The sequence below is a fragment of the Elephantulus edwardii genome, unplaced genomic scaffold (genome assembly GCF_000299155.1).
Source record: "Elephantulus edwardii isolate Elephantulus edwardi_28Jun2011 unplaced genomic scaffold, EleEdw1.0 scaffold00133, whole genome shotgun sequence".
Taxonomy (NCBI): Eukaryota; Metazoa; Chordata; class Mammalia; order Macroscelidea; family Macroscelididae; genus Elephantulus; species Elephantulus edwardii.
Window position 1 is genome coordinate 4,839,116 of NW_006399883.1, and position 24,659 is coordinate 4,863,774.

At 46.9% G+C, this 24,659-nt stretch overlaps 3 protein-coding genes and 1 non-coding gene across 5 annotated transcripts; 2 read left to right on the forward strand and 2 right to left on the reverse strand.

Annotated features, from left to right (window-relative positions):
* The first annotated feature begins 1,505 nt into the window (after nt 1-1,505).
* Nucleotides 1,506-3,510, forward strand: ARF1 (ADP-ribosylation factor 1). 2 transcript variants are annotated; one of them, XM_006893914.1, is made up of 4 exons: nt 1,506-1,653; nt 2,031-2,141; nt 2,837-2,961; nt 3,349-3,510. In XM_006893914.1, the coding sequence occupies exons 1-4, from the start codon at nt 1,506-1,508 to the stop codon at nt 3,508-3,510; spliced, it is 546 nt and encodes a 181-aa protein (XP_006893976.1). The 2 variants fall into 2 exon arrangements, with proteins under 2 accessions (XP_006893976.1, XP_006893977.1); XM_006893915.1 differs by having other exon boundaries at nt 2,837-2,934; nt 3,379-3,510.
* A 4,501-nt stretch (nt 3,511-8,011) lies between these two features.
* LOC102849248 (chromosome unknown open reading frame, human C1orf35) lies at nt 8,012-10,334 on the reverse strand. The gene is made up of 7 exons (XM_006894035.1): nt 10,090-10,334; nt 9,939-9,984; nt 9,736-9,818; nt 9,422-9,494; nt 9,157-9,228; nt 8,505-8,518; nt 8,012-8,144 (listed from the first exon to the last, which is right to left on the reverse strand). The coding sequence occupies exons 1-7, from the start codon at nt 10,332-10,334 to the stop codon at nt 8,012-8,014; spliced, it is 666 nt and encodes a 221-aa protein (XP_006894097.1).
* Nucleotides 10,335-15,496: 5,162 nt separating this feature from the next.
* MRPL55 (mitochondrial ribosomal protein L55) lies at nt 15,497-18,904 on the reverse strand. The gene is made up of 3 exons (XM_006893916.1): nt 18,879-18,904; nt 16,348-16,549; nt 15,497-15,646 (listed from the first exon to the last, which is right to left on the reverse strand). The coding sequence occupies exons 1-3, from the start codon at nt 18,902-18,904 to the stop codon at nt 15,497-15,499; spliced, it is 378 nt and encodes a 125-aa protein (XP_006893978.1).
* On the forward strand, nt 15,823-15,894 carry TRNAW-CCA. Its single transcript has one exon. It is a non-coding gene; the product is annotated as a tRNA-Trp (tRNA).
* Nucleotides 18,905-24,659: the final 5,755 nt, after the last annotated feature.

The following is a 24,659-nucleotide window of genomic DNA, read 5'->3' on the forward strand; positions in this document are numbered from 1 at the left end:
TAAAACCCATACCACCATATGGGACACAGCAACGCTCCGGTGTTTCGAAGATAAACTCACCATGAGAGACAGTGACCCAGGTGACTGGTTTGTCATCTCTAAAAGTGTTCATTAAGATAAGCTGAAGAGATTTTAAATTGCTTAAACAAGGAAAAAGATACAATCACCTTCATACCTGGTCTCAGAGGTAACAATTTTCCATAGTCCGTGTGAATATTAATGCCAGCAGCTTTTCAGATCATCTTTAAAGGAAGTCTCGTTACACTTTCATGTTTTACCTTTTTAAATTTAATCTATTGGTTAGTTTTTAAACCTGTACATAAACAAAAACTCCCTCATTCTTTCTCATAGTTGCCAATACTAACTCATTGTTTGATTTTACTTTTGGATGGTAAAAATCCTCTTTTGAGAGAATGACCTTTCCCCCCCTTAAGCTCCTTGGAAAGTGAAGGAAGAAAAAAAGGACAAAAGTGCCAACCTAATGGCTAGGCACTTAATATGAGGCTTGTAGAACTTGATGACTCCTTATCCCTCAAGATCAGCTTTCCCAAGTTGACAGTGATAACTGCCTTCCTGAAAATCTTGAGCCTGGTCTCTGATGCACTGGTATTAGTTTACTAGTTCAAGAAGCTGCAGTAACACTTGTGAACCAGACAGAACTACCTTAATTGGTTTTTGTGTAAACCTGCTAGTGAGGTGCCTGCTACTACCCATGAAAAACCAGTGAGTGCTTTGGGGAATCCAGTAGTAGAGCTCCCTCATGTCATCATGCCTCTGGATTTGTCCTATGGACATACTATTTTAGCAGTGCTTTTCAGCTTCCTTTCTTCCTAGGACAAAGGTGTTCTGCGGGCTATTTTGTGTGTAGGAATGAGATCTGTGTATTTAAAACTGCCGCTATGCTCTTGGGGAGGCTTGAGTTCTGCTTCTAGGTTGAATGGCTGTGTTCTAGCACTTAGTGAAAGTTGGCTTCTCTTATGGAATCCTGAGGACCTAGCACTGCATGCTTCTGTGTGACATGGTAATTCTACTTCATTCCTATATGGCTAGGAGCACCCTAATAGGAGGAGAGCTCTTTTGAATTAGATGGTAGAGAAAACCTAGCAGTTGAAAGCAACCATTTTCATTGGTACACTTGTCCATTATCAGGTGTGATTCATAGTTAAAACAATGACGTATTTCATGGAATTTAGGAATCAGTTTGTTTCTGAAAACCCCAACCCCTTTTCTCTTAAGAATTCCAGGCTCTATTTTTAAGGTTGATTTGGGGGCAATTCACTTGAGTAATGCAATATGCAGAGTTCATTTTTCTGTCTCTTGGAAACCAGAATTGCATAATATCCTGAGCTGTGAGTTGCAGAAGTTACAGTATGTGAACACATATCCATGGATGAGTGGGTAGTCTCTGTATTGGTTTTTGGAGCACTAACTAGGGCAGCACAGAGATGGAAACCCTTGTCTTTTCAGGTGTCTCTGGCCAGTGTTGATTTCACCAGTCTGCAAGCATGGGGAATATTTTTGCCAACCTCTTCAAGGGCCTTTTTGGCAAAAAAGAAATGCGCATTCTCATGGTTGGACTGGATGCTGCAGGAAAGACTACTATTCTTTACAAACTGAAGCTTGGTGAAATAGTAACCACTATTCCTACTATAGGTAAGAATACTAACCTTTCATATAAATTTGTCCTTTCATCCAGTGGGGCTGGTTGTCATCTGGAACAACCAGGGAGACCTTTGATCCAGTGATAGTAGCAGGTGTGAGGCTGGAAGAGAGCAGGGCCTTGTGTAGACAGGATCAAGAGGTGGGAAATGGAAGGAATAGGGACTGGGGAACAGCAAGGAACTGATTACTCATGCTACTTAGACAATGGGGCTCCCTTAGAGTATCCAGCCAGCCCTTCCTTGGTGACTCTTTGGGGGTAGGATGGTTTCTTGTTGAGATGGGTTTCTCTGTAACTTCACAGTAGCGATAGTTGGGCATAATTAAGAGGAGAGAAGACACTTCACCTTCCACTCCCTTGCTCTACTCAGGTTTCAATGTGGAAACTGTTGAGTACAAAAACATCAGCTTCACCGTGTGGGATGTAGGCGGTCAGGATAAGATCCGGCCCCTGTGGCGCCACTACTTCCAGAACACGCAAGGTAAGCCACCGGGGCCTGATTTAGCAGACCACTGGGCTCACTCGCATGGTGTGCACACTTGCCTTTGAAGAAGAAACCCAGGCCTGTTCATTTTCTCAGCACGGTGGAATTCAAATAGACCTAAAGGGTTTTTTTGTTGTTGTTTTGTTTTTAATTAATTGCAACTCACATATGTGAACACCTACATGGTCTCCCATGCTAAGTACTATAATGATTTCATGCAGGCCTGAGAACAGCCTGCAGGAGTGGTGCTATCTTCCTGATTTTACCACTGAGGAAACAGTCATTCTGGGGGTTAAATGCCTCACCTTTTGCTAACTAGTCTCATTTTGGGGGCTTAAAGTAGCCTGTCAAGTAGTCATTCTGAACTATACCTCCTCAGAAGAGTCATAGAGGTTTCAAGAGCAAAAGCCCCCTGCCATTTTAGAAAGGCAGGTCCTCGGGATCTTTCTCCTTGGGTAACCCTGATAGTCCTTGCGAGGACCTTCTCCAGTAGATGGCAGTCAGTGTGCTGCTTGAATCTCACCTCCAGTGTGAGCCTCTGGCCTCTGACGCATGGTGGTCAATGGAAACCAAGCCTCAACCCCAAGAAGGCCATTTGTTTGGGCGATCAGGTGTCAGGTCTTGTTACAAGCAAGTGAGGTTGGCCGGGGTGGTTTTCCAGTCTTTTGCAGTAATGCCTGCTTGCTTTGTAGGTTTGATCTTTGTGGTTGACAGCAATGACCGGGAGCGTGTGAACGAGGCCCGTGAAGAGCTCATGAGGATGTTGGCAGAAGACGAGCTCAGGGACGCTGTCTTACTAGTGTTTGCTAACAAGCAGGTATGCACTCGGGCAGACCCTTCTGTGGCAGACATAGAAGCCACAGTGAATAGGAGGATTTGTGTGGCACTCTCAGTGATGTGGCGGGGTTGCCCAAGGCTCTGGGCTTTGGGCCTGGGAACACCCAGGGACTTGACAAAAAATGTCTCTGGTAGCAAACACTTCAAGAATATAATTTGACTGTCATAGCCATCTTATTTGCTAGTTGCTGGAAAAGTAATTATTACACAATTAGGTGAATTTAAAAGTACAGAGGAATGAGGGAAATAGTGGGCTCATGGTGGATTGTACACACTGTACCTCTTCAGTGGACAGCTGGTCAGGGCTGGTAGCCCAGGGGGGGTTCTGCTTACTTACCTAGACCCCTGCTGTGTTCTTTCTCACCAGGACCTTCCCAATGCCATGAATGCCGCTGAGATCACAGATAAACTGGGATTGCACTCCCTTCGCCACAGAAACTGGTACATTCAGGCCACCTGTGCCACCAGCGGAGATGGGCTTTATGAAGGACTGGACTGGTTGTCCAATCAGCTCCGAAACCAGAAATGAGCCGAGACCTGTCCTCTTCCTCTCTGCCTCCTTTCCCTCCTCCTTCCTCTCTCCACCCTCTGCTTTACTCTCATGTGGCAAACTATGCGGCTCTGTGGTGTCGAGTGCCAGAAGCTGTCTCCATGGGTTTGGTCACAGTGTGTATGCACCATGCTGTAAATGTGGCAGACGCAGCCTGCAAACAGGTTTTTTATTTAATGTAAATAGTTTTTGTTTCCAATGAGGCAGTTTCTGGTACTCCTATGCAATATTACTCAGCTTTTTTTATTGTAAAAAAGAAAAATCAACTCACTGTTCAGTACTGAGAAGGGATTTCCACACACTGGCCCTGGGCTCCCAGGAGTTACTGTGCTCGAAGAGCCGAGTGCCCTTCTCTTGGTCTGAGACCTGTGTTGACATCCATTTTGGTGGTTGGTTTTTAACCTGAGCTCAGTGCATTTTTTAAAAAGTAGCTACAATAAAGGCGAACACTTGAATACACAGAAGGGAGAAATAAGCCTAGTGTAGGTTTTACAGTAACAACCTGAGTACTAGTCCATCTGATCGTCCGTGTTTCCCTTTGGGAACGTGAGAGAAGGTGACAAAAACAAACCCACGATCAATTTTGCATGGTCACAATAGAGATCCCTGTAATTACGCTTTGTCTTTGGTTCATCCTGTATTTCATAGAGTTTGTGCTTGTACTTGTGCTCACACGGTTACCAAGGAAACAAGCTTTGAGGCTGTGCTTGGCCCAGGCTACCATCTGAGCACAGCAGGCCCTATGCTGGGTCACTGAGCCACTCGTGTCGGCCACTCAAAAGGACCCATAGCGGGTACCTCTGCAATGGGCTATGGCATGAGCAGCAGCCTTTGGGCTCTCAATTTAGAAGAAAGCAAAGAACTACCAACCTTTATTTTGGTCAGGTGTGTGTGGTGCTTTCGTGTGACCACTTAACCAGAGCAGAGAGCCCATTACTCCCAGTGCATACTCAGAGACCTTGGCCAGAGCAGCAGACTCCTAGAGCATAGGGCCTCCCACAGGAGTGCATGCGAGCTGGGAGCATTCCACCTAGAGCGCACAGCCCGTCGGAGCACCCCTGTCTGTACATGTGTGAAGTAGCTTCCACTCCCTCATCCTGCAAGGGTCAGATTTGCCAGCGAGAAAACGACGACCTCTACACTTCTTTCTTTTGTATTTTGATAAACACTGAAGAAGCTGGAGCTGTTAAATTTTATCTCCAGGGGGAGAAACCCCTCAGAACTGGTTTATTTGGTGTCGTGGAACCTCTTACTGCTTTCAATACACAATTAGTAATCAACTGTTTTGTATACTTGTTTTCAGTTTTCATTTCGACAAACAAGCACTGTAATTATAGCTATTAGAATAAAATCTCTTAACTATTTCATGAGCTTTTCAGTGCTGCTACCCACCAACTACTTGGTTCCTGCCCACTACTTCCAGAAAAGATTTAAGAGCCTTTTTCTTACTAAAAATTTAGACCACCACGTACAACACTCTACCTTGCCCTTAGCTCCTATGCTGATTGTTTGCAGTTGCCAGTATAACCACATCCTTTGTAACCAGGGCTGAAGGAATCTTCCCCCCTGAATATTTTTCAACTTCATCTTCACCATTCTTCTTCCACCTCCTCAGATTAGACTTCAGTGAGACCATGTGATGGTGTGTTTTCTGGCATCTACAGGGCTAATTGGATTTCCAGAGCAGAATTAGGGCTATGGGGGTCACTAAATGGTCTTTAACTTTTAGATCTATCTCCTTCTCACTCAGCAAGGTGCCTCTTGATACTGGCATGCTCTGAGACACATTGTGAGCAAGCAAGGTGAGGTGTGATGATAACAGACTCCCTATGGAGAACCCAATATGCATCCTGAACACCTTTGTTTCCCTAGGTGCTGTGCCAGTTGTGTGAGTTAAGTCAAGATAGTGGTTTTGAGCCCAGATCCCAAAGCCTCCTGATGCTACTGGCTGTCACAGATAGCTAAAAGGTGTTTTGCCATGGGGGATAGAGGCAGCCCAGCTCTGGGACTTACTGTGAATAAGCAGATTGTGGCTTTTTGTTCCCTTGCTCATCTCCTTCAAGATGCAGGAGCATAGGTCTGTGGCTGTGTTGTGGTTGTCCAGAGGGAACCTCTCTTGGAAGTAGGGTTCTGTGACCAGCAATACAAGCAACAGCTGTATTCCTGCCCTATCAGGACAAAGGCTTCATACAAGTCTGTCTTAGGACTATTGACCCAACCTCCCCCCTGGGAGGAGAGGGACTAGAGTGCACCATCCATTTATCTTTACAAGAGGCAAGCTGTGCCAAAGATTAGAGGGGACTCCTGGGAAGTCCTCTTGAAAGAAGAGGTGATAAGAATGCTTTCCCACAGGCCTCAGAATCCAGAGCCAGTTCTGGGAGGTGGCCCTCGAAGCTGTTCTGCTGGTTGTGGGTAGCATTTGTTGTCAAGTGCCCCACCTTGGACATTAGCCCATTGGACATTGTCCCAAATTGCATGGCATCCAGAGTACCAGTTCAACTTAAGATATACTCTCAGTACTGCCGGAGACTTTGACTTCCCTCCTGAGGGAAACCTACAAAGGGTGTGCAGAGAATGAGTGAGAGCCTCAGACAATCATCACACAGCATCTTGGAAACACCCATAACTAGCAAGTCTGCAGACAATACTTACAGGCACAAGGGGCCTGTGGTTTCCAGTCAGAAGTGACAATTTCTAAAATCAGAAGCAAAATACATACTGAGTCCAGCCAGAAATATTTGTCTTTATGCCACTGCAGTTGGCTTGGGCAACCCGAGTGGGCACAGAACTAAACCAGGCTCTGCATATTCTCCCTCCCTGCAGCAGAGCAGATGATGGGTTATGGCAGAGGTGCCAACAGACACTAGGGCAGGGGCCTGGGCTCACTGCTTTGTCAGGACTCCAAAGTCTTCCTCATGCCTCAAACAGGTAGCTTTTGAAGTTGGAGGACAAACTGGCAGCCTCAGGATTGCAGATCTTCCCAGCCCCTCCTTCATGGCCAACTTGACCTTGGTTGGTTTGACTACTGCCTACTGAGAAGAGTGCAGGTATGTGCCACAGTTCAGGAGCCTGTCCACACAGGGAGCCAGCACCCAGCCACCTGTCTGTTGGGGAACTTAATATGGATAGGCAGAAAATACCTTACTGGATACAGGTGCTAGGTACAGTATGATAGATGAGAACCACTGGAGCTTTAAGCGTGACCTTAGGAGTTTTTATTCCCTCCCTAGAACATGGCCTTGACAATCTGGCTGGAGCTGTCCCTCAACCACCTTTCTCCGTAACTTTGTGTTGATAGGATCATTTTCGCCTGTTGTGTTAGTTACCTGTGCAGGTCCTCAAATTCTAGTGAATTTCTACCTCTAGCAGTGTGGGGTCCTCTGTCCATAGGAAGGACCTCTTTAAAACTGTGCCAGGGCCTTGGGTAAAAACACCAAGTCCCTCAACCACTAAGGAAATGAATCTCCATGCTTATGAGAAGTTCAAAGAAGAATCACTGTTAAAGCCCAATCCAGCATCTTAACAGATGGAGTGAAAAGTCCTGCAGTGGACACAAGGGCAGGGTGCCAGCTGTAGTTTCCCTAGAACAGTTCCACATCTAGGTACATGTTGGATAGCCTCTCTCAACAAAGTCTTAGAATGGCTTTCCACAGGCCAGTAGCTATTTAATGTCTACATGGTCAGTGTCTAACGTGATAGTCTCCCATGCACAGGGCACACTTCCTTTTAAAATAAATTTATTTAAAAAGAGCAAATTAAGGTAAAGAAAAATAGTCATCATACTTGATATAGGAAATTGGGGAGACCTGGGAGCTGAGGACGACAACAGAACCAGCAAAGGATGTTTGGTCTTGGGACATCCAAGGCAGGCTGGTTTTCACCAGAGTAGGCTTGGTCAGGCTTCATCACTAGACCACCTTCTAGGACCTTGGCTTGACAAGACAGGCTTCTGCCCTCATTCCAGGCCGAGATGGGACTGCCGTTTCAATGGACAGGGCCAGCCTCCTCTCTGGCATTTCCCTGTGGTGGTAGGAGTCCATTAGTAGTCCCATGGTCACGGTTAACCTTACTGAGCAGAGTAGCCTGAAGCTAACCTTAAACCCCACAGACCCAGGGTTGGGGTTCAATGCAGCAGGTGCACATGACTTAGGCATCAGAGTCAGATTCCTGTCGTCTGTGGGACTCAGGGCTCCTCCTGCTGCATAAACCATGCCCCCTCTTCCTCTTGCAGGAGGGGGAGGAGTGGTCACTGGCTGAGGAACTGGAGTCATGGCGATGGCGCCTGTGCCTAGAGGAGGACCAGGGAACAGCCCAGTGAGGGTTCAGAATGGGTCCCGGAGATCCCTGGCAGGCTGGGAGAATGCACTGCCCATGCTGATTGCTCTGGGCCCTGAGGTGCACAGACTGCATGCTGCCACATCCTCTGTTTGAGAAGCATGCCCTCCCTCCAAACCACACCATTCCCAAAGACCTTACAGGCCTACCCAGCAGAAGATAATGCAGAGGAGGCAACCACCTCTCTCTTGTGGTGCTTTTCTTTTTTCTTCTCTTTCTTGTGTTTCTTCTTCTTCTTTTTCTTCTTCTCTTTCTTGCTTTTCTTATGGTTGTCAGAGCTGCAAGGATTAGCACAAAACATTCCATAACTCTTTGTGTATCAGTGAGATACTAAGCTGTAATGGGGGGGAGTCAGTCATTTCCCATGGAGTCAGAACTGATTCAAGCCAATTGTCCAATAGGTTTTAGAGGCTGTATATTGCACAGGGCAAGACTTAGTCAGTGGTTTCGAACCACCTACTTAAGTGCAAGCAATGATAAATTTGTACTTCTGTCATACCAGCCACATCTCTTCCCTGTGGCCAGCAACTCCACAGTGGGAAATAGAGGGGAGGTACAAGCTTACTGCAGCAGAACATTATTTATGCAGACACCAGCACTCTCCTGGGTGCCCTTGCCTACATACCCACACACTCAGCCCACTTTCCAAGTGCTTGAATGCTGGTCAGCTGACCACCCTGTACAACCAGCACTCCACTCTTGAAGGGTCTTCATTACCATCTGGTTTCAAAACTGCCCTTGGCCTGTCTTTGCTGTGCCTTTCAAATGGACATCAAGTGTGGACAGGACTTGCACATCTACACTGGGGCTATGGACCCTTCCCCACCTCTGGGCTAGGTGCACAGGCCCATCCAGCCAGGACAGCTTCTGTGAATATTCCTCTTCAGCCTTAGCGTTCATGCCAGGGCTGTCACCTGAATCTGAAACTAGAAAGCTATCCCAGGATCTCACCAGGTGCACTTTCCAGGGAAAACTGGGATCTTAGATGACAAATGAGAAGCAAGAGACAACATGGGGAATGACATGAGCTGAGACTGGATCATAGATGGCATTGACATTGGACACAAACCATTCACAAGCAAGCAGCCCAACAAGCTCAGAACTTGAGCCACTAGTCTGCAAAGACAGTTCTGTGCTGCTGAGACTTTACTGTCCTAGACTTAGGCACCTAAGTAAGCCCAGAAAGTCTTAAAGGCCTATCATTAAAAACAGCATGCAGGAGGTCAAGAACCCCGAGTTAAGTCTTGCCTGTGGACTGTGAGAAAATGAGTTATCTTACCACAAGTCCACTTCCTCAGAGTGCGTTTTTTTCCTGGCAGAGGCTGTGGAGGTCCCTGCCCCACAACTCTCCACTCGGTGGTGCTGTCAAGAAAAGCCGGAGTTACACAGTGAGGACCCAGAAGGAGGCCTGGACAACCCGCAAGATGCCATCCAAGTTCAAATCTAGATCGGGGAGCTGGAAACATTCCTCCCCATGAGGCGGGCCCTGACCCAGGTCCCTCCCACCTTGCCAGTATTGGCTCCTGATGTGTTTGGGGGGGGGGGGGGACATTACTGTGAACACCGACAGCCCTAGTTTGGCAGCTTCCTTGTCTTCTCTGGACAGCACCACTCGGCCGGCGGAGCCACTGTAGGAACATAAGGGAGGAAAACGTGTCCATAGGAAGCAGGGCAAGTTGTGTAGCAGTCATGAGTGCCCTGAAGATGCCACCCAGCCCCGCATCTGCATCCACCTGGCCACTTAGCACTGCAACGGGAGGGCTTTGGGGTCTTGGGCTTGTGATGACTTGATCAAATTCTCAATCTGCAGCAAGCTCCTCTATCTCAGGAGAACCCCGTAAGGGTTCACCACCACCCTTGCCTCCGCACCTGGAGCTCCCCAGTCCCACAAGCCTGTCCACACCCTTGTCCTCAGGATCTGCTCCTTCTCGCTTACAAATCTCGACAAAGTCCTGTGGGGAGTGAAAAGCAAGGTCATCACACAGGCCTCTGGGCCTCTGCCGAACCCTCCCAGGACATCGTGCAGAGCTCAGACCTCCCCGCTCCCACCTCAGGGCCTCTCGGCCCGTTACCTCCTTGCTCAGGCCTGTCGGCTGTTTCTTCACGTTCTTGTAGCCTCTGCAACAGGGTCAGGCAAGCTTCAGGAAGGGCTGATCCCCTACCCCGATCCCAAACCTCCCGGCCCTAGGGGCGCCTCTGCCATCGCCCCAAGAAGCCACTCACAGAGCTGCCATTAGAGCCTCCTGCTCTGCCTGCCGCACTGCCGCCAGCTCCTCCTCCCGGCTCAGGCCCACTGGACCCACGCGGTCCTTGGCATACCAGGTGAGGTCCCGGCCTTTCTGCCACCGGCCCACCGGGGCCATAAGCGAATTGCCCAAGTAATTCTCCCGTTGCTTATCAGTTTTCACGTCCTCCCAGTTGAATTGGTCCTGTCCGCCACGGACGCCACCTCGGCTGGAGCCGAACATGGTGTCGGCAAGTGCTGCAGAAGACAGAAACGCATAGAGGTCCGCACTCGGCTAGCCCCGCAATCCCCAGGTCTAGAGCACGGGCCCACATACTGAGGTCACAAAATCTGCTAGAAGCCCGGTCAGCGACTCTTCGGAACCAGCCTCACAAGCTTCCCCGCTGCAGCCGCAAGAGCGGAAGCCTGGAGTTGTGTGCAATGACGTCACTCGCAGCGGACGGCTTCCTCGCACACTGGCCGCTCCCCTTTTGCGTCATGCGCGGCGACGCCGCTAGCAACAGGCCCCGCTCACTCCCTCCTGTCGCCCTTGTGCCCTTTTTCTTTGACTACTACTTTCCATAGGTCAGAACCTGTAATTTCACCTGTAAATCTTAATCTCCCATCTTTCTCTCGGGGAGCAGATGGGTTATTTCTAACCGCCACTGAAAGGCAGGCCTTTTGGTTTGCTGCGCAACATGCTTTCACCTTGGCTGGTTGGGTTAGAACTGCGAAATCTTTTCAGTTAGCAGCTGGCAGCTTAACCATTCATTTTTGTCACCTGTGTTTAATAAGGATTCCAAGAAAATCCTGTTCTCGGTATATACGTGTTGTCATGAGATTTGGCTGGCAGCTGATAAGATTTTTATTTCAATATTTTATCAACTGCTAAAATGGCAGTGATTTAAGTGTTTTGACGGCGAAAACAAAAAGTAATGAAGTTTACTGTGGGGCGCTCTACTGGCCTAGTGTCAAGAAGCTGCACTGCAATCCCGAAGACTTAAGGTTCAAGACCACTAGCTGTTCAGCGGGAGGATGTGCCATCTCCTCCAGACGGATTAACTGCCTCTGAAAACCTGCCTGAGGGGCAGTTACGGGTGGATTCTGACTATATGGTACAAATGGATTATTGAGGGCAACAGAATCAAATATCTAACCTGATAGAATCAAATATCTAACCTGAAGAAAAACCGTTTCCTTCTCTGCATTGCCTAATAAAATGATTTTACAGTTTTGGAAATTCTCCTCAGATCCCAATGTAAAAACACTATGAGTCAAAAGTGGACGAACGGCATTTAATTTTGAGTACTGTTGAAATTACTGTGGCTATTTAGGCTGGAGGCTACCAGCTGCTCTGGAAGTAGGAGGGGCAATCTCTTCCCCTTGTAATTAACTGCTTCTGAAAACCCGCCCGAGAGTCAGCTATGAGTCGGTTCTGACTCTATGGCACACAACAAACAACATGACTTCAAACGTCATTATATTTATTTTTATTGGCCAATGTGGAGAAGAAAGCCCAGAATATCAACAAACTTGTTCAGGAATGTTCCTAAAATCTCTATTTTGCACTACAAGATCATTGGATGTAACTGCCAATAGTAGAAGTAAAATAATAGTTTTAAAATATTTCTGGATAAACACATCATTTACCACCACAGTTTAAAAACAGCATATATGTAAGATTTCACAAATTCAGTAGTGCATCACAATAATACTCTATTTGCCAAATTGTGGGTTTAGAAGGGGTAGTGGTACTAGGGATATTGTAACTGATGTTAGATTGATTTTAGCTGAAAGCAGGGAATACCAGAAGAATATCGTTTGACTGTGTGGATCATAACAAACTTGTGGCTGACTCTGAGAAGAATGGGAATCCCAGAACACCTGATGGTTCTAATGTGAAACCTATACTTGGACCAAGACGCAGTCCACAGAACAGAGCAAGGAAACACTGCATGGTTCAAAATTGGGAAAGGCGTACGCCAGGGATGTGTCCTATCTCCATACCTTTTCAACCTGTATGCAGAACAGATTATCCGGCAGGCTGGGGCTCTATGAAGAGAAGTGTGGCACAGATGACACAACCCTGCTTGCTGAAACTGAGGAGGACCTGAAATGCTTGCTGCAGAGGGTCAAGGTCTGCAGCCTTCAGTATGGATTGAGGCTCAATGTCAAGAAGACAAAGATTCTCACCACTGGGCCAATTGGCTGCATCAGGATGGATGGTGAAGAGATTGAGATTGTTAACAACTTTAGTCTGCTTGGCTCCACTGTGTCAGGTGCTGGGGACTAAGCAGTGAGCTTACACTCTAGTGTAAGGACAAACCACACGTAAGTAAATACCGTTGCCAAATATTTGGTGACCAAGCAATCAATGAGCGCAAGCAGATGTTTGGAGGAAGTGCAGCAACAAGGGGCAGGAAGAGCACTGCACACCTTGTACAACAAGGCACAGCAAGGTACTAAGTGGTGGAGTGATGGTGGTTTCAAAGACATTATTAGGGTTTAAGATTTTACCCTGGAAACCAGAGTCTCATGGTGATGCACAGAGAAAGGGCCCTGGTAACAGGTGTAAAAAACAGGTTACAAGTATTGAGGGGAAACGGAATATAGCCATCCAAGGTGGAGGTACCACAGACCAGGTGGATTTGTGGTGGTACCTAGATAAACTGTGAAAACAGAAGTCCACTGTTAAAACAGATAATAGAGAAGACATGAGTATGCCCGAGTCCAGGTTTGCCCAAGATAAATGCGGGATGAGAGCCAAACATGGCTCCAATGGGCCACATCATGAGGATGAGATGAGAAAGGACTTGAGACAAGTAAGTCAGAGTAATGAAGGGATGGGAATGGTCTGGGATGCAAGCTGGTGGCCCAGACTGCAGGGGCACATCTGAAAAGTCACTAGTATACACAGCTTTAGAATTCCTGAGATTAGGTAAAGTAACCAAAGGGCCAACATATGGAGATGGATGCAAACTGACCTTTAGGTTGAGCAACATGGAGGATGCCAGTGACCATGGCAACAGCAGTTTCAGTAAGACTGGGCTGAAAGACTGATGAAATCAAAACAGCAAGTGGAGAGATGACGTGTGCACACAACTCTGAGGGGTCTAGCTATGAAAATAAGTGATGAGAATGGCCCAGGAGTTCTATTAATACTTAGTGAGGGACTCTTCACAGTGAGATTCCAGTGTAGGTAGAAATCTGAATAGACAGAGACTGCTGGTGTCTTCTCATGGAGGTAGAGGAACAGGAGGGTTGAGAAGAAGCAGAGCAGTCAAGTGGGAAGTGAGCGGTCTGGTGGCTGAGTGTTCTTGCGGGCCACCTTCCGTGTGGCCACTTACGCGAGGGCAGCTGCATTCAGGCCATATGTATGGTATATCTTATAAATACCTTCAAAGGGCTATACTTATGCTAAATTGGCTGAGTTTTAAACCTGTTTCTTTTATTAGACTTGGGCTTTTCCCCCTTAAACTAAGCTTGTGTATTGCTAACATTGTCCCATCAGCCTGTAATTCTTGATTTTTTTAATTAAATTTTATTAGTTTTAATGAACATTTACAGAGATTTTGGGTTTTCATTCATTCATTGTTGCACCGCTTTCTCCATCCTCCTCCCCAGTCCGTTCCTCCCTCCCCCGCCATGTCTGTTTTAATTGTCCAATTGCCACAGTGCCCGCCAAAGCCAGTTCTGATCAATCTCCCTTGTCAGTGTGTCCCTTGCCATTCCCTATTTCTCCTCCCTGAGAGAGACTTCACCCTGATTCATAAGAAAAAGGGGATGGCACATTCTCTTAGCTACTTCCTGCTGAAAAGGGACACTGTGGGTTTCAGGGTGAAGGTCTTCTCTCACTACTCTAAAGGGCCCCTTTGGCCGGCCGTAGGAAACACACAGACTATTATGGAGATCCACCCTGGAATTTAGATGCACTGCCATCAACTGTGCCCAGCCGTACATGCTCATATCCTTGAAGATGTATCATGGAAGTGCTGCAGCCTTCAAACTGCAAAGCAGCAAGATGTTCTTCCTTTATCTTGAGTTTCAGCTCATTTTTCCTTTGCATCTCAGCGATTTCCTCTGGGGTGGCTAGTACGGGTGATGATTCTGCTACAGGTGGTGATTTACCAGAATTGCTGAGTCAACCCAAGGGCAGGTCAGTAGTGATGCAGCTCCCGCCGGGCCGCAGCTCCCGCCGTTACCACTAAGCATAGTAGAGTTCCTCCAGTAATCGGGTGATGAGACTATCCACGTTCAGCTCCCCGTCCGCCATCTTGTCGGCACTCCCGTCCTGCCTTCCCTCCGCAGTGGAGCAAAAGCAAAAAGTGAAACTAAGGCCGGGGCGTAGGGTCCGCACGGCACCGGGGTGTCCACGGTGCGCTCCCGGCCCGGCCAGGCCTCCCCGGGTCCGGCGGAGATGCACAGTATTTTTTATGCAGTCCTCAGTCACACTGGTCTCCTATGGGTTTAAATTCTTTTCCCTCCAGAAGACTCTACCATGTTTCCATCCGCCTCCACACTGAGTGCCAGAGTCTGGTTGGTCCTTTCTCTTAGAGCTAATTCTTGATTTTGTTACACAGTGGAGGGTATTTGTGTAGAGGTATAAAATACTTAGTTGTTTTCTCCTATCTTTAACAATAATTATCTGGCCCACTGCCACCAGAATCCGTATAGTGCTGCATCTTTCTCCTGGTCAGTAACTTTCTTGTCTCAATAAACTAATGTCTCTTAGTTTGTCTCTAGCTCAGTTTTTCAGTCGATCTACAAACACGACTCGACGGCACATAACAACAACAACAGCAGCAAACACAAACCTTGAGGGACTTTCCCTCTGGGGAATAACCTCAACACCATAGTCACACTTCAGCCATCCCAGTGGTCTTCAAAGCTCTTCAGGTCTGCAAAGAGCTTGAGAGTCAAGGCTCAGCTAGGCCCAGGACACCACCAGCTCCTAGGCATGGGGAGGGTGGTGGCTGCAAGTTGGAATGGTTGGAAATGATTCTTTTGGGCCTGTGTGTGAAATCAAATCCTGGGGCAGAAAGAAGGCAAGTCATAGACTTAACAAGTGTCATCAATTCTAATAGCAAAATGCTGCAGGCCTGAGTAGGAATTCATGACAACTGATAATTGCTCCCTACTGAACGCCTCCAGCAGAATGTGTCTTCCTCAGAGCCCTGTAGTAGGCCAGGTGGCAGGCTCTCAAGCATTAAGCAGACTTGCGTAGTGCCCTACAGGGCAGGGCAATTCAGACCGTGTCAAAGGCTAACACAGAACGCAAAGGAGCAGATACCAAAGTGAGACAATAGTAAGGTTTCTAACATGTACTTTTAAAAACACGTACAGTAGGAAGAAGACATCTCACTCCTATCTTGCCACAATTTCCTTCCTGGTTAAATCAAGGAACAGTCACTTTTTGGACCAAAATTGTTTGTACTGCTCCACATCAAAGTCATCCTTGACTTCTGGCTCCTCTTTCTTCTCTTTGGATTTGGCCTCACGTTTTCGGTAGCGAGCCTTTCTCTCTTCAGGAGACAGGGTGTCGAGGTCTATAGGCATCTGTGGGAAAAGTTAAGAAGCCTAATAGAAGTTAGGAAGTGGTGTTTGGGGCAGGCACCCCAAAACTACTCAGGAGAAGGGCGCTAAGCCAGAAAAAAAGCTACTATCAGCCTGATCTGAGGTAAAACTTAAGAAATTTTCTTACTAAAATGGCATTTTCTTAAGTATTTCCTTGTGACCTCGTGGCACAACGGTAGCGCGTCTGACTCCAGATCAGAAGGTTGCGTGTTCAAATCATGTCGGGGTCAGGGGGAAGTATTTCCTTTATCTCACTTTTATTCCACCATTCAGTGCTTTAATTATACATATTCAGTTGTTTCTTTCCCCTTATTGTCTAAGCTTTTTTTCCTTAAACCAAATTTCTTCCCGAATGTTTGCCCAGGACCTGCTTTTTTTCTACACATGCAACTCATTAATCTTGTATACACTTGGTCACTTGAAGTGAGCTCAAGATCTTAATCAGGTTCATATCATACAAAAGTCGTTGCTGACCAAAACTCTCCCTTCCCCACTGACTTGTGGCACTGTTACTGTTGACAGTTCTGGGACGCGTAAGTCATGTGTTTGTTCAGGGCCAATTGGTCCAGAACCTCCAAGAAGAGAGGTTTACCTGAGGCAGCTCTCTTCGTGGGGACTAGCTATGGTATAAATTCAAGGCCTCCTGCCTCCCCTAAACTCATAGCTCAGGCTGTGGCACTTACCACCAGCATGCGTCGTGGCTCCCTGTAGCGGATGTGGATGGTGGCACCATCTTGCTTCACTAAAAGCACTGGATAGAGGCGTGCATAGGCCTGCCTGTGAAGCCGTGTGAGTGATGCCCTGTTGCAGTCAGCCCGCCCAAGCGATGTGTGCAGGTGACAAGATGAGGTGGCAGCTCTCTGCATGATACTCTGCCGCAGAAGGCTGCAGGAAAGCACACACACACTCAGAGGTGAAAGAACCTCAATATGGTCCCACGTCTGTCAGCCAGTAAGCATCTTAAGGTCACCTGAAGAACTAGATATACTTATGGATCACAGGTGTGAGAATGTGTCCCAAATTTTGTGCTATCATCATTGGAAAGAGAAGCTTCAAGTGCTGACTAGACAGAAAAGCACATATCAAAGGCACTGATGCTAAACATCAAAACAGCCAGCTACAGGTTGCTAGGGCCAGGTTCCAGAGAAGAGAGACGAGCATGCAGGCTTGTAATGACAGCTTCAGACAGCCCTATGGAGAAGGCAGTGGAAGGACTGGGGTCTCCACACATCAACCCTGTCTCAGATGACACCAATAAGCCTTGGTGAGCCAAGGAAGTGTGCTGGGGGAAGAGGTTGCGGGCCTGAAAGCTGCAAGCTGTGGTCAAAGCCACTAATGCATGAATCCCTGTCAGGAAGAGGTCACTGTGATGGTTGTCCAGATAGTCAAGGACAGAAGAGATGCTGGGAGTCCACAAGTTTCAGTCATTGACTGGCTGGCCCAGATCTCTGGATATATAGCAAGATGCTGGCTTTCAAGGGAAAGATTTGGGGTCCACTTTAAACATGGCTGGCATTTAGCTATCAGATTAAATACAACAGAAAGTACACATTCTTGACATGAAAGGGAAAAGAAGTGCCCTGTCCCAGTGCTGACACTAACCCACATGAAGGTCTGAGCTTCCTCATTCCAAAAATGAGGTTATCCTAGCCTTTTGGTCCCCAGACACTCTACAGTTAATCCTCTTCCCTCTAGGCATAAGGAGCAAGATGTATGAAACACTGCTAGGATTTCTTAGAACTGTGATATATCCCAGAAGTGGTCTCATGCTCTTGTAAAAAACAGTTCTCCGTCCTCCGCCCCTTACATTTCAGTAAGTCAGACGTCACATATCTATGCCAGATCCTCTTAAAAGCCTCTTTCATCAATGGTGCCTCCACTGACACTCAAGTCTCCACACAAAGAAAAAATTTCTCTAAAAATCAGTTTGTATAAATCGGGCCCCCACTCTAGAACTATGCACAGAACTTTTGGGATTTCCAACTCTCTCACAGTCTCTCCTCTGTTTCTGCAAGCAACATATCTAACCATGTCATAATTCCACAAGGACAGCCACACTTGTGTCTGCCTTCAGTGTGGTTTCCACACACCCTTCACTGACTATAAGAGCATTGTCCCAGATGATCCTGCCTTGGTCTGTGACCATCTCCCCCAACAGACTGTGACATTCTGAGAAGAAAAATGGTATCATATTCACTGATAAGTCCCAGACCTCCAGCATATGTTTGGTATATCTTGGTTAAATCCTCCAGCATATGTTTGGTATATCTTGGTTAAATGAGTTCAGGTCCTCCTTTCAAAAGTGCACTACACACCATGAAGGAGTTCTGGTGGCACAGTCCTATGACTATGGGAAATGACCTGCTAATCCAAAGGTAGAGCCTCTCTGGCAATCTGAATCCACCAGCCGTTCTGCAAGAAAAAGATAGGCAATCTCTACCTGTATAACTTAAAAACTTGGAAACCCACAGGAGGGTCAATTAAAAGTCAGTTCTGACTCAGCATTAGTGAGTTTATTGAGAAACATGGAAACAGAGGAAAAAACAAATAGCACATGAGCTTCAGAGCCTGGTCAGGACCTGTATGTGTGGTGGGGTGGGGTGGCCATAAGAGAGCTATTACAGAAAACACAGGACTAAACGTGGCATAAAACTTGGAGAGATAGCTTGGCAGAGGGATTTGAGCTATTTCTTGAAGGCAGATGGTGGCCAACTAGCAGGAGTTCCAACACAAACTTTTCCCAGGAGAAGAGTCCTCAAGAGAACACAAATACCCAGAGTCTTATGGCTTCAGGTACCAGATGCCTCTGAGTTCCATAGTAACCTGAAACATGTGCTTTAATATTTCATTCCGGCAACACACACTGTGGTCATATAAATCTCACTTTGGGGAGGACAGGGGGTAAGGAGAAAAAGGTAGAGAGAGAAGTCATTCTGATGGTGATGGCAAGAAAGCTCATGGCATTCTCACACCAGGTCGCAGGTTTTAAAAAAGGTGATGAAAACCACCACCAGCATCTACGAGGTACTAAGTACTCACAAGTAATTCATATTCCTTCCTCAACACCCTGTTGACGGGTCCTATTATATGCAATTTCCAGATAAAACAACTCAGAGGGATTTCTCTAAGGCAGCATAGCATAAGGCTAGCAAGTGGGTATTCACACAGGCAGCTCATGACAATAATTCAAAGAAACCCAGAAGCCTATGCTTACCCAGACATGCTTCCCACAGCTGCCATTCCTCCTTAGACACGTGGAGGTAGCCGCTGACCTGACGTGTGACCTGCTAGAGAAAGAAAAAGATAGAAAGACCTAATTAGACCTTGTTTAATCCTACCCAATATTGAAGCTACAAAACCCAATACATAAGAAATTTTTTTTTGTTTCTCCCTACAATCTGCAAAGATTTCAACCTGGATTTAGCATTTAAAAAAAAGATTCAGGTGGAGCAAAGCCAGGAAATGGAATGCAATGTAATGGGTAGTGATGAATCCAAACTTTGTTTTCCTAAGGTAACACAAAAATGCAGTGAGGTGAGGATTATCATGCTTATTAATAGAAAGTGAATTAAAGTCCATTTTTATCATGATTTCGTTTCTGTGTTGCAGTTTCCACAAGTCAAAAGGCAGGAGATTCAAATACCAAATATTTGAAATGTCAAATATTCAGACTTCTTTTGTAGTCTAGTAGGAATTGACTCATTGCTGACCCTCCAGGGAGTTTCCAGAGGTTGTTAATTGCACAAGGGCAGACTGCTCATCATTCTCCTGCAGAGGAACAGATGGATTTGAACTGCTTGTCTTTTTGTTGGCAGTGCAACTTAGGCAACCAAAGCTCTTTTCACCAGAAAGGTATCTGAAAAGAGGAATCCTAACTTGGTAGCAAATGGAATTTAAAAGTCCCTATTCTCACCACTGGGTCGACTGGTAGCATGATGATAGATGGTGAAGAGATTGAAATTGTCAACAGCTTCAGCTTGGCTCCATAATCAACACTCTTGGTACGAGGAGCCAGGAAATAAAAAAACAAATTGCACTGCTATCAGGGACCTCTCCAGAGTACTGAATGGCAACAATATCATTCCAGAGACTAAGTTGTGCCTGTTCTAGGCCACAGTCTTCTTAATTCGTTGCTATTCTTCAAAAAGCTGGACAATGACTAGGGATGATACAAGGAGATTTGATGCCTATGAGCTGTGGTGCTGGAGAAGAGTACTGAATATACTACGGACTACTGGAAGAACAAACAGGTTGGTTCTGGAGAGAGTGAAACCAGGATGCTCCTTGGAGGCACGGATTCTGAAGCTTCGTCTGACATACTTTGGGCATGTTTCACGGAGAAACATGTCCTTGGAGAGGGTCATGCTTGGGAGGGTGGAGGGCCAGCACAAGAGAGAAAAGACTCTGGATGAGATGGATTGACTCAGTGACTGGTGTAAGGGGGGTAGGTGCGTCCGAGACAATGATGTTCGCTCAGGATAGAGCAGGGTTCAGAACTTGAACAAAACTATGGGCAGCAAGTGATTCGATGGGACATAGCAACATTGTGTCTAACATAAAATTGTCTAGTAAATTTCTTACATTGCGGTTCATTCCTTTTCCTTTCCTGTCTCCAAAACCAAGGAAACAAGGATCAACCGAGTACGAATAGCCGTCGAACGCATTAGAGAGCAGCGCCCCGAGGGCTAAGGGCTGTCTGTGATGTGGGAAGGATCTTTGCGGGTCCAACCCTCTCTCTCGCCCGAAGTTCCAGCGAAAACCCTTCCCCTTCCAGTCCTTTTCTGCATCTGACGATAGAGTGGGAAGGAGATGGCTGAGACTTTTAAACACCAACATTTGGCCATCTCTGCCGCCCCAGAAGGGGCTCTGAGGACATCTAGGCCTCCATTCGTTAGGTGGTACAGGGTTTGAAGCTACTCACGCGGTCACAAAAGTGTCACCACTGCTGTTCCTCTTGTTGAAACGCCCGCGAGGTCGGCGGCAGCGCAGCGTCGCGCGGGGATTACGTCACTGCACCGGAAGGCGATGCGGCGCTGACGCCCACGGGGGCGGGTGAGTGCCCGCGGACTATCTAGTGCCCGGGAGTTGTGTATGTTGCTGCGCCCGCTGGCCGGGCTGGCGGCAGCCGGCCTGGGCCGGACCTTCTCGGACGGTGAGTGGCGGAGACCTCTCGGGGTGTGGGTGGCGCGGGAGCAGGGCACGAGTCTGCATGGCCGCTTGTAGCGGGAGCTTCTGGTCCTTTGGGAGGGACTTCCTGCCGGTACACGCCTCATGGAAACCTGGTGGGGGCCTCACATCAAACGTACATGTCCAGGATAGTTTCCCCCGAAGGTCCGAGCATCACTGAAAGGCCCTGTCCTGCAGTCATTTGGCTTGTCCGTGTTTAAGTCCAGTGTAATTACATCTGAGTGAAGCCGCTGTACGTGTATAAGTCGTCTGCAGTACTCTTGCAGAGGGTTTTACACGTGAAGTTCTAACCTTTCCGCTGACGTTGATCAATGAAGATTCCCAAACCACTGTCGTTGGCGTGATTCTAGTTAAAGCTCACACTAGCAGCAGAGTTAGGGCAGTACAGGCAAAGAAGTGAGTTTTTGTCCACAAAGGTATGTTTTTTGAGTTTGAGGAGTTACCCCTTATTCTACAGTCATGTCTCTTATTTTTGTATATGTGTGTGTTTTCTTTGATTGCTATATTTCTTACTGAGCCAAGGGTTGATGTGAGTTCTCATTGACTCAAGGACACCGGGTTTAGTTTTGTGTTTAGACAAGTTTAAAACCGATTGCCTATGTCAGGCTTCAACATTTAGGAGGAAGCTTCTGGTAGGTAAATCTCCAGACACCTCATAAAATCCCTGCAGCCTGAGAACTGCATGCTAAATGCCCCCAGGCATTGCATGATGCAAAGGATCACTGATGGGAGAGAGAACCTGACTCTGGGGGTGACTTAGGAGCAGCAGATAAGGTGCGCCAGTGGCCATCTTTTGAAGTTGAGGCAATGATTGACCAGTTCTGGGTGGACTCAAAGGATAGAAGGAGAGACATTTGCTTTTGTTGGCAAAGAGTATCCCTGTGCATCCTTCAGGTGCTACTTGTACTTTCAATCTCTGTGGATTCCATTTATAGGGTCTAGGCAGTACTCCTGCTTTAATTTGGGCTTTTCTGAACCTTTCTATCACTCTTAGACTTCCCAGACTTGCTGTGAGGGGAGGCAGAGAACCATTTCCCAAGCCCAGGGAGTATGAGTTAGTGTGAGATCTGAAATATGTATTTTCTATCTTGTCTGCTTAGAAACTGAATCTCTTGTGGGCCTGGAGGATAGAAACTTGTGCTACCAAGTCAAAGGTGGGTGATTTTAATCTGAGGTCCTCAGGCTTGGTTTTTAATTGTTTTTGGTCAAACATTCTCCTAAGTGGTATAGCCCTGGTCTCTCCATTTGCTGGAGGTAACTCATGGTTGCTGTGATTCTAAACACTGTGACACTGATGCATCAAATGTGGTAATGGTTACCCATGGTGGACAGTGTTTGGTGGACCTTCACGATTAAACAAGCTTGGAAGCAGTAGTGACATCCACTTTTGAAATAGCTTGCCTCCAGGAACCCTATAAACCTGGAGAAAGGATGAAAGACAAGTGTTCAGGTCTTTCGTTCATAGAGTCTCTATGAGTCATCTACAACTTGACAGCGCTTAACAACAACAACATGTAGGGTGAAGTCAGGGTTTCATGTACACGAAGCATTCCAAAAGAGGGTCTGAAACATGGAACATAATTTAATATATATATATTTGCTCTAGATTTGTGGTTAGGCATAGTTTAGGTAACAAATTATAAAGTGCTTGAAAGCAAGCTTATTCCTGTATGTGTTGCCATGGGGAAGCTAAAGTCTTCTGGAAAATTGCGAGTCAGGCAGATGAGTCTGGAGATAGCAAGCCAGCCTGAAGGGTGGGTGGGATAGTGTTTGGAGATGAACAGTGGTCCCTGTTACTTCAGGCTCTGGTGAGGGCATGTGGGTGAATGAGTAGAGGCAGGAAGGAGAGGCCTACTCTGAAAGAGAAACCTCCATGCTGTACGGTACCAGGGTCACACTGTTGCACAAATATGTGGTAGACTGGACTTTGTGTCTCAGCCCCTTAAGGACTATACCTCCCTGAGATGATACAGTGTCCTTTCTATTCTGGGTCCAGGCTATCCACAGAGATGTCCAGAATCCTCTCTTGTGTAGTCTCAGAGCCAAGTCACAAACAGAATTTCTTATTTCACTGTAAGTGTATCAAAGTATAAATAAAAATCAAATAGAAGCTATAAAAACAATATTTTTTTTAATTTAATTAATATTAGATGCCTACTTTTGCCATGCCGCTACCCCTGCAGCCCTCCTTTATCTGATACAGAGGCAAAGGGTATCTTCTTAGCAGGTGGCTGTAGTGTGGAGGCTGGGAAGAAACAAGATCGCACAAATTCCTCTTCTAACATGGTCCCTTGCCCCTCCAGGGCCCCCTATGGGGACATCACCCACCAGGGATATGGTTACTTCGGAGCTTCTACTCAGACTTCTGCTGTCGCTCCCCACTGTACCCCCCTCTTAAGGGACTACCTGTTGGGCCCCCTCTGTACCCACCCCCTCACCTTTCCCTGCTTATTTTCTTTTTGTCACTTAGCAGGTGGCTGTTTTTGTTATGTACTTTTGAGTTGTAGCTTTTATGTACTTTTAAGTTTTTCCTCCAGTGGATTTTCTGAAACAATCGCATGGGAAGAAATTGGCCATCTTTCTCCTGTGAAGCAGCGGATGGATTTGAACTACATGCCTTTAGGGTTGGTAGTAGAACCACTAAGTCACCAGAGCTACTTCAGCAGGTAGTAGCATCCAAAATTTGTCAAGTAGAAAATGAGCCAAGTGGTCTTTGCTACCCTCTTCTCCCCATCCCCCAGCACAGGATTAGGGAATTGAGCAGATTTTGTCACTTTGAGTAAAGCCCCAGAGAAAAGGAGCTTTGTGAGGGTATTGAAGACAGAGAGGCTGTACTGTCCAGGGTGGCTGTGGCACCCAGATGCCACTGGGTGGCTTAGTTAAGGCTGGTTCTCAGTTTTGTGCCCTTCAATGTAGACTTCCCAATCTTCAGCTTACATAGGGATGTGGGCTGCATGGGCTCTGACTGCCTCACTCCTGTGACACTGTCTAGGGCTTCTTGGTCTTGTCCTCGGCTCTGCAGAGCCAAGAGACCATGATCCACAGGGAACTGTGACCAAGACTTAGTTTTTTTGAACCTTCACCTTGCTCCCCGTCAAGCAGGGAGGCACACTGTTGCCTTATCCTGTGGTGCACCCAGGTTCATGAAAGCTGGGTTCTCTCAGCAAGGGGCAAGAACAAGACATGCTCAGTCACTGCACCATTATTGAACCCACCATATACCACCACAGTGAGCAAAGACAGATTAGGTATCTATGATGAGGAATGCTGTGAGCCTGTGGGTGAAGAGATGCAAGACCAACAGCAAAGAAACACAGACTAGGGTTTGTTAGAGCTGTAGTTTTACATACATATAGGGAGACCTTTCCGATTTTTTTTTAATGGCTCATATAGAGGAGGAAGAATAGAAAGTCAGCCCTTGGCTTATAATGTGCTTGTTTGAACCCTCTCCTTACTCTCCTCCCTTTACTGGGTTCTGCAGGTTCAGGCTGCTCGGTGGTCTTTGTCCTCAGGTAGGGGGTATGAGTATGGGATTAGCTGTTTGCATAAATCTCTGGGTTTTGGTTAGCAGCACAACACACTAAGGACTGTGACACCAAAGCTGCAGCATACAGGAATAATGATATTGTGAATGATTACCTCACTTTGGAGGGACAGGAGAGCATTACACTGAGTGAACTGACTCTGTCCCACAAGGACAAGTATTTTATAAAATCATAATTGTAGAACTAGTATGAAGATCCAAGTATGAACTAGTATGTAGAACTAGTATGAAGATGGATGAGGATGTGCCAGAGCGGGGGTGATG

Bases quoted from the DNA above. Each gene is read 5' to 3' on its own strand.
- ARF1 (XM_006893914.1), top strand. From the start codon at position 1,506: ATGGGGAATATTTTTGCCAACCTCTTCAAGGGCCTTTTTGGCAAAAAA. The intron at 1,654-2,030 runs GTAAGAATACTA...TGCTCTACTCAG, and splicing joins AACCACTATTCCTACTATAG to GTTTCAATGTGGAAACTGTT. The intron at 2,962-3,348 runs GTATGCACTCGG...CTTTCTCACCAG, and splicing joins TAGTGTTTGCTAACAAGCAG to GACCTTCCCAATGCCATGAA.
- LOC102849248 (XM_006894035.1), bottom strand. From the start codon at position 10,334: ATGTTCGGCTCCAGCCGAGGTGGCGTCCGTGGCGGACAGGACCAATTC. The intron at 9,819-9,938 runs GTAACGGGCCGA...CACTCCCCACAG, and splicing joins CGACAGGCCTGAGCAAGGAG to GACTTTGTCGAGATTTGTAA. The intron at 9,229-9,421 runs GTAATGTCCCCC...TTTTCTTGACAG, and splicing joins TAGGGCTGTCGGTGTTCACA to CACCACCGAGTGGAGAGTTG.
- MRPL55 (XM_006893916.1), bottom strand. From the start codon at position 18,904: ATGGCAGCTGTGGGAAGCATGTCTGG. The intron at 16,550-18,878 runs GTAAGCATAGGC...GCTTTCCTGCAG, and splicing joins GCTGTGGGAAGCATGTCTGG to CCTTCTGCGGCAGAGTATCA. The intron at 15,647-16,347 runs GTAAGTGCCACA...CTTTTCCCACAG, and splicing joins AGCCACGACGCATGCTGGTG to ATGCCTATAGACCTCGACAC.